Source organism: Alligator mississippiensis, chromosome 4 (assembly GCF_030867095.1).
Source record: "Alligator mississippiensis isolate rAllMis1 chromosome 4, rAllMis1, whole genome shotgun sequence".
In the NCBI taxonomy this organism is placed as follows: domain Eukaryota; kingdom Metazoa; phylum Chordata; order Crocodylia; family Alligatoridae; genus Alligator; species Alligator mississippiensis.
Window position 1 is genome coordinate 219546685 of NC_081827.1, and position 16982 is coordinate 219563666.

The 16982-nt window shown below is 42.2% G+C and overlaps 1 protein-coding gene across 1 annotated transcript in view; it reads left to right on the forward strand.

Moving 5' to 3' along the window:
- Positions 1-16982, forward strand: part of DPP4 (dipeptidyl peptidase 4) — a 61341-nt gene that overhangs the window by 25227 nt on the left and 19132 nt on the right. Inside the window, exons 11-18 of the mRNA XM_059727338.1 lie at positions 1618-1753; positions 1913-1957; positions 5473-5577; positions 5676-5743; positions 12696-12749; positions 13234-13358; positions 15062-15109; positions 16440-16538. Of these exons, the coding sequence (XP_059583321.1) occupies positions 1618-1753; positions 1913-1957; positions 5473-5577; positions 5676-5743; positions 12696-12749; positions 13234-13358; positions 15062-15109; positions 16440-16538 (680 nt within the window). The remainder of the gene's footprint in view (positions 1-1617; positions 1754-1912; positions 1958-5472; positions 5578-5675; positions 5744-12695; positions 12750-13233; positions 13359-15061; positions 15110-16439; positions 16539-16982) is intronic.

Genomic DNA, 16982 nt, shown 5'->3' on the forward strand with positions numbered 1-16982 from the left:
CAGGTGTCCTGCTAGCAATCCCTTTTACAATCAAGTGCCATGCTCACAGTAATATAGAAATGAAGATTATATACTAAAAAAGCCCTGCACTTTAATCATAAATAGATAAAAAAGTAGCCAGGGAAGCAGGAATGTGACTTGTTGGACAGTCTGTTGTAGCAGTTGTGGCTGCATGTATTGTTCTCACTGAAGCAATTTTTTGGTGAGGGAAAGGATTTATGGTTTCACCAACTGTTAAGTGCTTTAATTGCTGAAACTTCCACATGCTTTTTATTAACTGAATGTCAAGGGAAGAAGACATAGCGAATATGAACTTTGACAAACAAAAAAATAATTAAGCTAAAATGTATAGATAAGAGCAAAGCTCTGTAGAAACATTTGCTTTAGTTCAGTTCACAAAGTCTTCAGTACGTGCTCCTTCAGAACAAAAGAGTACCTTCTAATTTTATTTCCAGCAATAACAGACTATAGTAAGTAAGAGCATTGGCTGTATCCAGATGAGCATGGCTGTGTGGTGCTGCAGACCTGTCTATGGCCCCACACACCACACATTCAAGCATTCCCTGTGCTGCTACCTTGCAGCACAAGGGGTTTTATTGACCCTGGGAGATCCTGGGGTTATAAAAACCTATGTGGAAAAAAAGTAGGGCGGCGCATATGGCGGCAGTGTGCACTGCCCAAAACCAGAGCCTGGCTGGCTAGAGCCACACTTTGGCTGCCAACCAGGCTCCCAGCTGCAGGAGTGCTGCAGCTGCAGCTTCCCTGGCCTTCAGGACCTCGGGTAAGGCTGCTGGGGCCAGCACAGTTGCTGGCCCCAGCCTCTCCTATCCCACCCAAGGTAACCTGCCGTGCACCAGAGAACTCATGGCATAGGCATTCCCCAGGGACAAGTAGCAGTGGCACAAGGTGTGCTGCTGCTACTTGTCCCCAGGGAGCCAAATGTCCATGCTCGTGTGGATGCGGCCATTGAGTTCTGCATGTGCTTTCTTATGATGTACTGAGGTGCCCCTGTTAATCAAAAGTTCACTTAAAGAAGAAAGCTTTTATCTGTGATTCTTAGTCTTAGGTGGATGATGTTCTGGAGATTACGTAATTAGTATACAAGTAACTATACAATCAGGCCTTTCATACTAATTAAAGGTCTCAATGATTCATCAGTCTGAGTTAAGAGAATTTACTTGGCAAAAGTTTAGGACCAGCTCACAATATTTCAGTTTGCCACTTTGCTGTACACTCTGTTCACATAGAACTTTATGGAAATTGTGGGGTAAAATTGAAAAATCTGAGACACTTACCATTTTGAAGCACAATGTAGGTCTTATCACATACTATTGACAGTTCGGATTTTCATTGTTTATATTCAACTACAGTATTTGTAAGACACTGGTGCGTACAGACTCTGTCTAGTTCTTACTGTATGAGCAAACATAAGTCAAAGCATAAACAGAAAGCACTGCAATGCAATATAACAATTGTAAGGCAGACCAGTATTGAAAAGTCAAATTAAACTAAAATATAAGACCTGAATTGGTAGAATTCACTGAACCCTCAGGCACTATGCTATAGTAAAGTAATACAGAAGACTTTAAAGTGTATAATAACTTTCATTATTTCTAGGGAGCACTATTTGAGTGTTGTGACATGGGTAACTGATGAAAGGATCTGTCTGCAGTGGCTCACAAGGATTCAGAATTATTCTGTACTCACAGTCTGTGACTTTGAAAAAAACAATGGAACGTGGCTGTGCCCAGAGGTATGAAAAATGGGACAAAAGTATCAGGCAATTTGTATTTATGAAAAGGATAGATAAGAAATGATTTGGAAGGAATTAAAATATATCCACAAGTTTGTACTTTTAGTTGTGAGAGAAGATCAACATAATGTTTAGGGGTTCTTTTTCTTTCTTTCTTAGGAAAAACAGCATGAACAAGAAAGCAACACTGGCTGGATTGGCAGAGTGAGTTCAGGTTCTATATTATAGCATTTAAGTAACATATTGATAATGAAATGTAAAGATAACATTCTCTTCTGAACTCCTACTTTTGTACTGCCCTTTTAACAATTCTTATTCCATAACGTTGGACCATCAACTGCACACATGGAAAATGGAATTGCTCTCCAACGGAGCTGTCCAAAACTCCAGTTTAAGGTTTGAGACTCTAAACTTGGTGGGTTTCTCCTCACCTCCCTGTCTCTTAGAAACAGTTTCTTGCTGAGTATTTTGCATACATTTGAACAAACCAGATGAAATTTTTCACACAGCTCTGCCAAGCAGAACACTGTCTGCATCCCTCTGGATTCAGAGGGACTGAATGCCATGTGGTAGACAGTAGACACCTAGGGCATATCCAAACAAGCATGGATGTGCAGCATGCAGTGCTGCAGACACATCTGTGGTGCCACACACACTGCACACGCAGGGGTTCCCTGCACTTCTAATTTGCAGCATGGGGGGAGGGGGATTGCCCCCAGGAGATCCCGGGGGCAAAAAAACCTGCGCCTAAAAAAAACTGGACTGCCCCAAACCAGAGCACCAGTTGCTGCAAACCAGAGCCTGGCCAGCTGGAGCCATGCTCCAGCTGCCAGCCAAGCTCCTTGCTGCAGGATCACCACAGCTGCAGCTCCCAGAGGCCCCCAGAACTCCAGGTAAGGCTGCTGGGGCCAGCATAGTTGAACATAGCATGGGCGTTCCCCAGGGACAAATAGCAACTGTACACATTGTCCCCAGGAAAACACACATTTGTGTTTGTGGGGACAGTCTGAAAGAGCTACATAGATGATCTGGGGAAGTGAAGGATGGACCCAAAAGGCCAGATCAGGAGACAGAAGCATGTTTCAGAGTTTGTGGTGAGAACATGGAGTATGCTCTACATACCTGCATTCTTCTTACATTATCTGCTTTAGTTACTACTTTAGTTTTGAAGTCAAAAAGGAAAGTTTTAAAAAATGCAATGAGGGAGGAAACAGCAGGGATGAAATCACCCGCAGTACAAAGATGAGAGATCATCCCACTGGCTGTCAGATTTGATGTGGAAAGGAAGGCCCTCATTCTGACACATTTTGCTTTGACATAGCAAAGGCTCCACAAATAGACAATGTGATGATCAAGTTGCAAACTTTGTAAACAGTTGTGGAAAGCAAGAGGGCAAAATGGGAGACTTTGTGCCATTAAACTGGCAGGTTTGAGGGGGTTTTTTATGTCACATCTTAACTGTTTAAAAAGGTCAAAGTCAAAATGACAATTATTAACACTGAGACTGGGCATGCATGCATTTGTATGTGTGTGAAAGAGAGAGGAGAGGGAGGTATTTTTGATTCTACAGTAAGATATTTTCTCTCATTGTCCTTGGCCAGTGAAAAATAAAAGGACACTAATTAAAATGCTTAGAGTTACTTTTTTGACTAGCAGAGAAGAACTAGATGAATCCAAGGTCATTTAGGACTTCATTAAACTCTTGAGTTTCCAGGTGACAACTAGTCAAAATCTAAGTCCTTACTAGTTGGGCAAAAAATCAGAGCTAGGTAAAGTAAAGTTGCAATAGGGTTTTGAGAAACTAAGGAAATATTTTTTCACGATACTAAGCAAAAAATATCTCTTGAGGAGGTAGTATGGACTGGAGAAGTGAGGCCAGGGACTGAAAAGTCCTAATGCAAGCTCTGCAGCAAATATCTTCAGTTTAGCTGAAAAATTTATAAAACACCAAAATAATAGTGAATTGTTATAAAATTCATTAAAAAAATTCAAGCATGTTTAAGCTCCAGTTTACAGAGCTGTGTTAGAATGATGCACAGTATTCTATTCTATCCTACTCTGGTGGGTAGGGCTAAAATCCAGAATAACCTGGGTAGACTAGAAAAATGGTCCATAACCAAACAAATGAAACCAAATAAGTACAAAGTCTTTCACCCAGGACAGAATATTTATATACCCAAACACAGGTGAGGGAATGACCAGTACTGAAGAGAAGGATTACAGTAAACCATAAACTAAATATGAACCAGCAGTGTGTCCTCGTGCCAAAAGTCCAACAGCATACTGGATTGTGTTAACAGGAGTATCACATGCAAATCAAGGGAAGTGATTCTATTGCTCTCTTCAGCACCGGTGAGGCCTCACCTAAAGTACTGTACCCAGATTTGGGCCCCGCACTTCAAGAAGTATATGGACAGATTGGAAAGAGTCCAGCAGAGATCAACAAAAATTATTAGAAGCCTGGAATGAATGATTTATGAGGAAAGGCTGAAAGAGTCAGAGTTAGTCTGGCAGACAAAGTTCTTTGGGTAAATGTGATATCTTTTATTAGACCAACTAAATAGTTGGGAAAAAATTGTTCTTTTCAAGCTTTCGGGCACCAACACCCTTTTTCAGGCATTGGAGAGAGTTGGCTGAATCCCTGAAGAAGGGTGTTTGTGCCGGAAAGCTTGCAAAGAAGAATTTTTCCAACTATTTACTTGATCTAATAAAAGTTATCTCATCTACCCAAAGAACCTTGTTGGCCTATGTTCTTAGACCAGGGGTGGGCAAAATGCAGCCTGCCAGACCATTCTATCTGGTCCGCGGGGCCCCTAAACAATTTAGAAAATGAATATTTATCTGCCCTGCGCTGCCTGTCATGTGGCCCTCAATGGCTTGCCAAAACTCAGTAAGAGGCCCTTCGCCCAAAATAATTGCCTGCCCCTGCCTTAGACCAACACAGCTACAACCAAGAACTCTGAGAGTTAGTCTGGAGAAGAGAAGACTGGCAGGGGATTTGATAACAGTCTTCAAATACCTGAAGAGTGATTATAGAGGATGGAGATGGACTTTTTCTCTGTAACTGAAGGGGATGGGATAGGAGTAAGGGCCTCAAGGTGCAGTGGGAGAAATTTAAATTGGAAATTAGGTGGAACTTTCTGACTATGAGTGTGGTCAAGCATTGGAACAGGCTACCTAGAGAAGTTGTGCAATCTCCATTCCTGAACATTTTCAAGAGTTGTTTGGACAGGCACTTAGCTGTGTTGGCTTATTGAACAGGGAGCTGGACTACGTGACTTTGTGAGGTCCCTTTCATCTTTATTTTTCTATAATCCTATTGTCCAATTGGATGGTAAGCTCCACTAAAAAGTGGATGGAGGGAGGGACAGGCGATATTTTGTCTAAAGCGACAGGAGAATTAGTAATGCATGGAGGCCTTTTATCTGAAAGGAGGAGAAAGTTCATGCATTGCAGGTCACAGGGAAATGTTGTTGCTAGAGCAGCAAAACAATAACTTGGGAATATTTACTTTTCAAATGACAGCCACGAGTTTCTCATGCTTAACACCCTGATTTGACACCCTGAATTGACAAAGTATTGTGCAGCGTATTTGCTGAGTTGCACAGAACAAATGTTAAAGGCCTTCATGATGAGATTTACAAAGTTAGTTAAAGTAGAGTTAGTATTTGCCCTTGGGTTTCTGTTATTTGCCCTAATAGTTGTGCCATGTGTTTCAGTTTCAGCCGTCTACCCCTTACTTTGCGCTTGACAATGGTAGCTACTACAAGGTATTCAGCAATTCAGACGGCTACAAACACATCCATTATATAAATGACTCAGGGGTGAGTAATAATAATAACTCATAGAAGTCACTGCTGACTGATATTTTTCCTGGTCAGCATGGAATTTACATTTCCACTTTGTTCTCCCTTTATTTTAGCTTGCAACACCTATCACAAAAGGAAAATGGGAAGTGATCAGCATAGAAGCTGTAACCAAAGACTTCCTGTAAGTATCTTGAGAGCAGCAAATTAGTTTTAAGTCCTCTCAAACATATCAAGTATAATCTACCCTAAGCAGATTGAAACCAATGGGACTTGGGCACCTAAGTGGTTTGAGCACTTTGTAAATCTCATCAGATGCTTATCTGCATCTTTTTAGACACCTTAAAAATACTTTTGAAATCTAGCTCTTAGCAAATGGGCAGTGAGAGAAATCCATTTGTGTTCAGTTTTAGGAAGAGGTGGGGGTATTCATTAAGATTTTAGTGGAACACAAAGGATTCAGTCACTCATTTGTACAACCACACACACAAGACTTTGGATCCAAATACGTCTAAAGTTTGGGGGAATAACTGGCCCCCGGCAGACATTACACTTAAGACATGATTAACCAGTTAAGCGCACCTTAAGTAGTGACCCAGCCATACATGCATTCAGTTAATTGTGTGATAAAACTAGGAATGAGCTAAAATGTTATTAAATAAAATATGTGTAATATCTTTGTGCCTAGTTCTCATCATGCCTTTAATCGAATGTGTGGTCTGCACTTCCACCCTCCAGAGCACACCAGAGTCCTTCAAGACTCTTGTGTGCTCCAGAGGCTGGGTACACCAGCTGGATCAGGGCTTCTAGCTGAAGGAGTACATGAAGCCCTTCTTTCCCTGTGCTCCCTCAGCTGGGACCACCTATCAGCTGATTGGAGCGCTCAGCCAGGGGAGTGCATTAAACCTTTTACAGTCTTCCGGCTGGAAGCTTCAATCACCTGATCAGGGCTCCCAGCCACAGAAGGGCAAGTGCACTCCCATGGCTGAGAGCCACAATTAGCTGACCAGCACTTCTAGCCAGGGGACCCCCAATCAGCTGACCAGGGCTTACAGCACGGGGAGCACAGGGAACCCAGCTTGCTGATGCAGGGGGGAGCAGGATCATGATCCCAGGCTCCTTCTGCACCAGCAACACAATGTAATGGGATCTGATACTCAGTCGCACAGTCATATCTCCTACCATGCACATGGCATTGCAGGAAGCACGATTATTAGGATCATGCATGAGATCCCATTGCACCTTTCATTTTATTTCTGTCAGCAGCCCTTGTACTACATGCAGTTCTGAACTTTGTAGTTTCGTTTTGTTCCTGTCTCTAGCCACGGATAAGCATTCATTTCCCTGAAATTCTTACCACTAGAAAAATAGCCTTTTCATTTCCTCTTAAAGAAATATATTTTCCTTAAAAATATTATTAAATATCTCAATGTTTCTCTGAAATGCTGTGACCTTTCTCCACCTACAGGCCAGGAACTGCAGTGTACTGCAGAGGTTACTCTGTTTACTGTCTTGACAGTAATTAAGGGTTGCATCTGGATTTTCTTTCTTTCTTTCTTTCTTTTTTAAGAAAAGCTCTTTTGGATTTACTTTGATTGCTATGTTTTTGTAAACAAATTCACATTTTATTTCGGTATGTTCGTAGTATTTGAATCAGGTAGGCTTTTCAGAGGCATTTTGGGTATCATGTTGTATAAAAGAAACATGTTACTGTGCAAGGGACAAAAGTCACCTTAATTAATAATTAAAAAGGATGCATTCTTTCCTGCTTACTGTATGATCTGCCTTTGTGAAAACCAGCCCTTTTGAACATAAGCTCAAGGTGAAATTATTCTTTTTCTGTTCGTGACTATTGAGAATTTGGGAATACTCACAGAAATAGTATGTGCAGTATCTACCATTATGAGCATGCTTCGCTTCTCCTCACATCGGCATAAATCAGGTATAATTCCATTTAGTCTGTGGAGGTAAACAGGGGCAAGGGAGAGAACTGAACCCAAGCTGCAATAGAGACAGAGAAAGACATTGGACAATGTGAGAGCTATCAGCCTCAGTGCACTGCCTGCCTAACCTCTGTCAAGTCCTTCCCTGAAGAGCCGGTCTTAGGGGTGGGCACTGTGGTCCACTTGGGGAGCATCACACACACTCACGCACACACAAGTATGAGCAGCCCGTGCTCACAGTAGCATTCTCCCCCATTCTATACCTTGGCCAATACCTGCCCCAGGCAGGAGGAGTAGTGCCCAGCCCAGTTGGGCCCCTGCCTCTAGCCACTGCTCAAGAGGAACTGGGCCAGGCAGTGCAGGCAGCAGCAGTGGTGCCTGTATGCTCACCTGCCTAGCACACCATGCTGCTCCACCTCCCTGCCAGACTGCACCCTGTGCCCCTGCCTGCCTGCCTCTGCCTGCAGCAGTGCTGCTAACTTGGGGGAGGGAGGAAAGGGCACTGTGGAGGGGGGTGCCAGGGAGTGGTGTCAAAATACAAGTTTGCCCAGGGCTCCATTTTCCTTAAGGCCGGCTCTGGATGTGTACATGTGGGTTTAGCATAGTAAAGATTTACATTATAATTCCCTCATCATCATGAGTTCTGGGTAGATGAGGATGACAGTGCAGAGGTGGGAGATGGTTGAGCCAAACATAGTGGGTGTGCTGATGACTGTGCAGGCCTTTTATTCTAAATGATAGCATACTAGGGCAGAGCCTACTTCAGCTCATAGGTACTGAAATGTCTAAGTATGATCATCAATTCCTTGACCAAAAGTTATGCAAAAGGTGGATGGGTCCCTCCTTTTCCTGTTTCCAGACACTTTTTGTGACTTTGTTTTAATTCCAAGATAAACAATATTGAATGAGTTAATGACTTTCCAGGCATTCAAGCAGGGTGGAGTAGGATCACACTTAGATGCCTAAGTATTACTAGTACATTTAATAAATGGAAAAGGATTTGACCTTTAGTCATTGACTATTAGATAAATTATTGTCCTTGGTGGTGATGTTAAAAATAGGAAAGTTCATGCTTAGGTAAATCTTTAGGACTAAATATAGACATTGGATTTATGGCACATTATAACCTGTCTGCCATCCAGTAACCCGAGGTAACCGCTCTACATTTTACTAGCTACCAGATCAGCATTCTTCCCTTTCCCCCATCCCACCTACCTATCACACCTATTGTCATCTCCCATGGCCTCTGTTCCTCAGTGGCCAACCATTTAGTTGGTCTAATAAAAGATATCACTTTTACCGAAAGAACCTTGTCTGCCCGTGTTTAGGTAATGCACATTTCCCATTGAAGCCACCTTTCATGTGTATTTTGATAAAGCAATTGTGCAAAAATAGCTTATACACAAAAATATAGTTTCTTATTTGTAGATAAATTAGATTTTTTAATTAAAGCACAAGCACTTGGGACAATCTTACAAATAAGTAAAATGATGTGGAAGATGTTCATTTTATGCATTGACAAGTTTTCTTGCACATACAGAAACTAGGTATAAAATACAAGTTAGAGTGCCAAGTGGCTAAGTTGCAGGTTGCCTGGGGTGATGTATCTCTGTTTTATCAGAAGGAGGCTAAAATTGCTTCAAGGGTAAACCATATAAAAACTATTTTAGAAGCTAAGCTTGAGACTAAGGACCCAATTTGCAAAGAGGTATAATTGCTTAAAGATACAGAGAAGTTTCTAATGGGAATTTTTGAATGTGCTTACCCAGGGTACTCACCTAACTCCTTTTTGATTTCAACAGGAAGTAAGCACCTAAGACACCTAGGTGTCTTTGTAAATCCCATGAGATCCTTATCCATACCCTTAGACATTTAAAATTACAGTACTAGTTCTATATTTACTACATTGGTGTATGTCTCCACAGAAAAAATAGGGTGATTGTAGCATATGCTAGTTTAATTTAGCTAGTATGGATAACAATAGTGCTGAAGACATGGTAGGATGGGTATTTTTATATGCACAACCACAGTGCATATTTTCAAGGGACCATTCTGGTTGCTAGCCTGTATTAAGGTCTGTGCCACCTCATCTTCACTGCCATTGTTATTTGTGCTAGCTAGCACAAACATTGCAGCCATGTGCTACAATCTCACCTTTGCTTTGTTTTATAGACATACAAATCCTAGTTGCGTCCTTACATGGGTATCGAGCTTGTTTGTTTGTTTTTTGTGAAGATAAAGTTATGATATAGAGAGCTTCCTGGGCTAGGTACAGGCAGTCAAAAAGCCCGAAGCTGAATCAAGTCAGTCTTTGCAGGTTAGTCTAGCTACACAGATTAAATTAGAAACGGAAGCAAAAAGACTTTTACTAAGCCTATGTGAATAGGGAAGTATTTAATTCAGATTCAGATTTGGATATGGCCGATTCGGAGGACAGTGATTCAATTTGGTGATGCGAATCATTGTCCTCATTCGATTCAGTCGAATCAGAATTGGAGACTTGGCACTGATTCATTGCTGATTCGGAGATTTGGATCGGCCAGGGAGAAGCAGGCACAGCTAGGTGGCTGCAGATTCTCCCGCAGCTCCTCCAGCTGTGCCTGCCTCTCCCTGGGTGGGGGGAGCTGTGGGAGAAGCTCCCATGGCTACCCTATCCGGCCCCATCCCCCGCCTGGCCATAGCCTCCCAGCACTTTAAAAAAAAAAAGCCCCAGCCCTGCACTCACTGGCTGCAGCAGTGGCCATTGGGGCCTCTGAGGGCTCATGGCAGAGCCCCCCCATGCAGCACGGGGCAGTGGGGGGCAGCAGGGATTAACCCCCCCACCCCACCCCCTGCTTGGCACCTATACGGCAGCTGTTGCATCATGCGGGTGCAGCACGGCTCAGCAGAGTGCTACATCCTGTCCAGGAGCTGGGGCAGCTCCAACAGTCAGCACCACTCAGCCCCAGAGGCCCTAGCTTCCAGACAGCATGCAGTGCCCTGCCAAACTGTGCTGCACCCACACAATGGGGCACCTGCCTCGCGGGTGCCAGGTGGGGTCGGGGGCAATCCCTGCTGCCCTGCACTGCGTGGGGGGGGGGCTCTGCCACAAGCCCTCAGTGGCTTTTTTTTCCCCTTTTTTTAAATCCCCACGTTCACTGGCTGCAGTGGTGGGGATTGAGGCATCTGGGCACTCATGGGAGAACCCCCCCCCTGCAATGCGGGGAAGTGGGGATTGCCCACCGCCACCCGGCACCCGTGCAGTAGCTGCCCCATGGCGTGGGTGCAGTGCAGCTCAGCAGGGCGCTGTGTGCTGTCTGGGAGCTGGGGCCACTGGGGCTAAGCGGTGCCAGGCTCCGGCTGACTGCTGGAGCCGCCTCAGCTTCCAGGCAGCACGTGGTGCCCTGCTGAGCTGTGTTGCACCTGTGCCATGGGGCAGCTGCCATGTGGGTATCAGGTGGGGGGGGGTAATCCCTGCTGCACTGTGCTGCACAGGGCGGGGGTTGCCATGAGCTTTCAGAGGCCTTGATCCCTGCTGCTGCATCTGATGAGTGTGAGGCTTTTTATTTCTTTATATAAGTGCTGGGAGGCTGGGGCCAGGTGGGGGATGGAGCTGGGCAAGGCAGCCATGGGGGGTTCTCCCATGGCTCCCCCCGCCTGGGGAAAAGCAGGCACAGCCAGAGGAGCCGCAGGAGAACCTGCAGCCGCCTGCCTGTGCTTGCTTCTCCCCAGCCGATCCGAATCTCTCCTAATTTTTTCCAAATCCATTTGGAGCCTTCAGATTTGATTCGGACCTTTTAAACAGGCCGAATCTCCTCCAAATCAAATTGGCGACTGAATCTTTGCACAGCCCTAACATTCGCATTTGAGATACGAAATGTAGCCACATGCCTGCAGTGGCTCAGGCCAGAAGCCCGGGGGCACTACAGCATGGATCTCTGGCTGTGTTTACTTTGTCTTCCTGCTGCCCCTGAGTTCTCTGGGATTTGTAGTCCAGAATTACAGCAGTAGGACTCTGCAGGGTTGCTCATCACTTCTTCTTCCTGCTTCTAGGTGACTCTGGGATTTGTAGTCAACAGTTGCAGGCAGCAGTAAGTTTGAGTGGGGGAAGGGGTGTTTAACCCCCCACCCTAGCTGGGGTTTGCCTGGGGGGCAGTCCCTACTCCCTACAGACTGGGCTGCATCCCCAGCCAGGTTCCCCCCTCTCCCTCAACCCCTTGTCAAACAGTCCTCACTGCTCCAACTAGGGAGCAGAGGGGCAGGGCCAGCCCTGCTGTCTGGAGCAGACAGCCCAGCCCATCCCAGGGCTGGAAATCATGCTGGGATGCTGGGGGACTCTGATTTAACTTGAACCAGGAAGGGGTCTGGGACAGAAGTTTCATAAAGCAGTTTAATGCAATTAGTTAAGTCTGATACTACATTCAGACAGGTTTATCTTAAACTAGCTTCAGCCATTTTGAAACTGGTTTAGGTGCACTGAGCTTCTGTTCTGTTACAGATTTAAACCAGTTTCTGGTCACTTAAACTGGTATATGTCTAATTTCTGTCCCTAGCTCTTTGTCTTAAAAGCAAAAGACACAAATTAGAGGCACTGCATAGAAGTATGTGCCCGGCACTAATACATAATATAATGTAACATATAAGCATGCCCTTGGCATGGCACATTTTCTTTGTCAGACTGATGCTGACAGAGTAGAATGACTCACAAATGTAAGCCAAGACAGTAAAATCTGGAAAGGACAAATTTGCTGCTTTCCTGCCCTAGCAGTCCTGGCACTCTGTTTTCCCTCACAGATTTCATCTTCTCATTTGTTTGTAGTGGCCACAAAAAAAAATGGAACTCGTGTGCAAAGCACTTGAGTGTAGTCTCTATGGCTTCCATGGAGTTTACATTAATTTCTGCAAATACTAAACCAAGCAGAAATGCCACCTATATCATGTCATTGCATTGGACATGATATGTATATTAAGTTCCTACATCTCTCTGATTTTCTTTAAATCTCTTGTGATACTTTGTTTAGACAAATAAAAATGTGAACAGCACAGATACTTCATATACTTACCCTCCTTAGGCAGAATCACACAAACTTCTCTAAATAAAATTGGATGCTGGCTTTTGATAGTAATTAATTAAGCAATATTTAAAGGATTCTTTTTGACTTTTATAAATACAGCAAAAATAACTTATTACAACCAAAATATTTGTTTTTATAGATACTATATCAGTAATGAGAATGGTGGAAAACCAGGAGGAAGAAACCTTTATAAGTAAGATGTTTTCTCATTTGCCCTGTTTGTTGAAAAATCTTTTAGAAAAATAAGAAAAAATAAACTCTGGGTTTCAGCAAAACAGTTCCAAATGATGGAAAATGCTCATTTGAATATCAGTGTTTAAGATTTTTGAATGACTTAAATTCCTTTGTTGTGTTAACTTTAAAGTCTAGGGTCTGATTTTGTTTCCATTGAGATCAGTAGGACTTTTGCTGTGGACTCTAATGGGAACAGGATTGTGCTTTTATTATACTATATGCAATGGCACATTTGACAGAAAAAACACATAATGTAACATGCATTGTTACTAGGGTTTGCTGGTTTTTTTAGGAATGCATGTTTTGTCCTGAGATAGTGTCTCCTCTGTATAACAGACAAATTTAATTTGGCTTTACTTAATCATAGGTTAATGATAGTGACTGAACAAACGTTTTCAGAAATGTGTCTTGTCTTTGAAATGCAACTTTCTGTCACTTTGCAGAGTGGAATTTGGCAAAGGTCAGATTAATGCTAAGTGCATTAGCTGTGATCTAGACCAAGAAAGATGTCAGTATTACAGCACATCCTTCAGCCAAAATGCACAATATTATCTGCTAAACTGTTATGGTGAGTATGGCCCAAACTAATCAACATAACTGTGACTTATTACTTAATGCAGAAGAAAAACAAATCAGCCAGTGAAAGCCTTGGGTACAAGCTAGAATATGTCTTGATTTCTTTGGAGTTACTCAATAGTAATAAAAAGGGATTCCTTTTCCACTTCTCCAAATGACCCTGATGAAAATACAAGTATAAAATAATATTAAATGGTAGCTTATGCCTATAGTCAGCAAAACTCATCCCATAGCAAAACACAAAACTCTCCTTTCCTGTGCAGTCCTAAGCCTCAGGATGTCCCATCCTCTAAAGCAGCCTTTGAAAATAAATATTTCTGGCAAAATGTTCAGAACAGCAATAGATCCTGGCTGTTTCAGATGAGGGTGAATGTAATGCACCAGAGCTGAAGGCTCCGGAATAATGCTTTGCTGCCAGTTCACTCCTCACTGATCAAGTTGATCCTGAACATTGTGCTACCAACCATCAGGGAGGTGACACTAATCCTTCTGAAAAGGAGAGCATGAAGTGTAAGTTCTTTGATTCAAGGAGGACCTCTGGTAGAATTTCCATGGGGAGTTTGGACATTGTTCTTAGACTAAATACAGACAGAGAATTGATTCAATCTTCACAGGTTAGTCTGAGCTGCATAGATTGAACAGATAAGCAAGTGAACAGACAATCACTTTTGATTCCAGAAATGTAGTCACATGCCTGCAGTGGCCCAGGCTAGAAGCTGGGGGGCGCTAGAGCACATCTCCTGCTTAGCTGGAGCAGACAGCTTGGGCCAAAGCTAGCTCACCCACCCTGCAAGAGTGGGGAGGGAGGAGGGAATATGTGCATGGCAGATGCAAAGCATTCTGGGATGCTGGGGGACTATTAATTAACTTAAATCTGGAGGGGATCTGAGACAGACGTTCAGAAAACTGATTTAATTTAAATCAATCAAGTCTAATACTACATCCATCTTATCATAAACTGGTTTTAGCTATTCTGAAAGCAGTTTATGTGCACTGAACTTCTGTTATATTACAGATTTTAACTGATTTCCAATCACAAACCAGTTTATGTGTAATTCCTGTCCCTAGCCATAAAGGGAAGCCTATGGAAATGTCTATATTGTAGAAGGACATTGGAGTTACTTTAGTTTGATATGCTTGTTTGGAGAAGGAAGTAATCAGAGAATAGGAACAAAATCAGGAAAGAGATGATGATCTTGCCACAAGGAGTTTAAGAAATATTTATATGTGCTTTGACCTATGGATTTACCTCCTGAGTCACTGGGACATAGATATGATAGTGCAGGGGGGGAGTTAATCAGTTGAAGGAAAGTCTAAAAGACTCTTGCTTTTCCCTCTATGAACTGATAGTGTTTCTTTTTTTTATGGTGATGAAATCTTAAATCAATGCCCTGGGGAGTCTGGGCCTCTCTGCATCCCACCCTCAAATATGGAAGACTGGATGCTCAGATTCTTGGTGGATTGTAAGGGGTAGGGGGACTTTGGGAAGAGTCCTGATTCCACCCCCCCCCCCCCCCCCCCCCCCCCCCCCCATGGACCTGAAAAACTTTGGATCCAAAGGTTCAGACACATTCCTGGGCTGAGCTTGAGCTATGAATCTTTCAAGTTGCTCATACCTACTTATTGCTTATTGTTATGGAAGCATATTTTAAAAGGCCTATAAACAAAACATGCATGTTCTTGTGCTGTCAACAGGTCCAGGCCTGCCCAAGTGTGCTCTTCACAGAAGTAGTGATGATCAAGGTATTGGAGTTTTTCTGTTTTCAGTTGCATTATGTGTACATGTTCCATGGATCAGGGGTAGTATTCCTTAGTCTTACAGCTTTTAGAATATTTTACAGTGTATCATATAAAAACAAAAAACAAAAACACCAAACATACTGAATTATATTTTTTAGTAAAATGAGAAATATTCACTGGAATGAAGTCCTTATAACTGTCATTTATTCATGTGTTAATCTCTGTGGATTAATTGTGAACAAAGATTTGAAAATCATGGATTTTAGTCATACATTAAAATTGATTATTTAAATTTGACTTTCATTTGTATTTAAAAAAAACCTAAAGAGCTTCATTCTCACTAGTTGCTGTAACCCTTTAAACATACTGATTTGCAAATAAAAATAACCTTTATGTTAATTTTGCTGCAAATTTTGCTAACCAGGCTACGCATTCTGCAACTTGACATCCATTAGAAATCTTATTTGTATACGATTTGATTGTCCTGGAAAATGGTGAATAATGTATTTCTTATTTGCTAGGTAACTTTTTCTTTTTTGTGTCAAGCTGTATTGGTATGAATATAGAAATTCAATTTAAAATAGAGAAAAACAGCATTTCAAAATAGTTATTAGTCAAGTGAAACCTCATAAAAATATGTGAAAAATGTTTTTCAACATTTGTTTTGCATTTAAAAGTAAATCATTTATTATAAGGAGTCTCCTGTGGTTCAGTGGTAGAATCCTTGTCTACCACACAGGAGACCTGGGTTTGATTCCTGGACACTTATATAGTGACAGCCATGGAGGCACCAAACACCTGGTCTCAGGCTGGTCTTTGGATTCTGTCTCAGTGGCCTAAAGGGAGGATGGAAGGTCTGGGCAGCCTCCGCTCACCCAAAAATTCCTGCCCAGGCATATGTATTGAAGGTCTGGGTGGCCCTCATCGGTACACCATGATCCAGGAGGATCAACGGTTGCCACAAGTTTTATTATAGTAAATATATAACATTTAGTAAATTGACTATTTCTGGTTACCTTGGGCCAGATTTTCAGAGAGATTGATAAGTCCAGATGGGTACCTAGAAAAATTGCTAAACCAGGTTAGCTACCTCGTTCCCAGGGAAGACCTGCTTAGATGGTTTAAAAAAAATATCAGAGCAACATATTGCTATGTTTATTTTAATTACTTCAACCAATTACAGAATGTTTAAGCCTTTATTCAGGTTGCTGTCATTTCATATTTAATTTGACATGGTTTTATTTTTAAAAGTACATTTATTTAAATTTTTTTATTTAAAAAGAATTTTTACTATTTAAAAAAAAAAGTCTGTTTTGTCCACCCTGTTATTCAGCCATCAGAAACTTGGAAAACAACACAGATTTGAATAATTCATTGAAGGACATTCAGATGCCTTCAAAGAAAGTTGAATCCATTAATTTGAATGGGAATGGTAAGTTTCTTTACCACTGTATCTTTACCACTGTATCTTCACCATGTGTCTTTACCAATTTATGCCTGAGTTTCTCCATATGTAAAATTGTGATAATGATACTAAGCTTCTTGGGAAAGTACTTTGAGATTTACTTGAAAAAATCAGTGTATAAAAGCTATCTTTAGCTAGCTGTCTTTAATTTGCTGTTCTTAGAAAAGATGTATTCCATGCTAAAAATACTGGGAAAAATAAACTGAGATGGAAACTTGCTTAAATATGTAAAATAATTCCTTGCATTCCTGAAGGTCTGAAGCTATGCAATATAATGGAATAAAATGACAATACTATTGGGAGGCAGACAACTAAATCAGATTGAAGAGCACTGCCATACTGAGAAGCCGGCACAGTACCCATCGAGACCATTCCTGACTCCAGCTTCTGCTGTCAGCCTTTTTCTCTTTT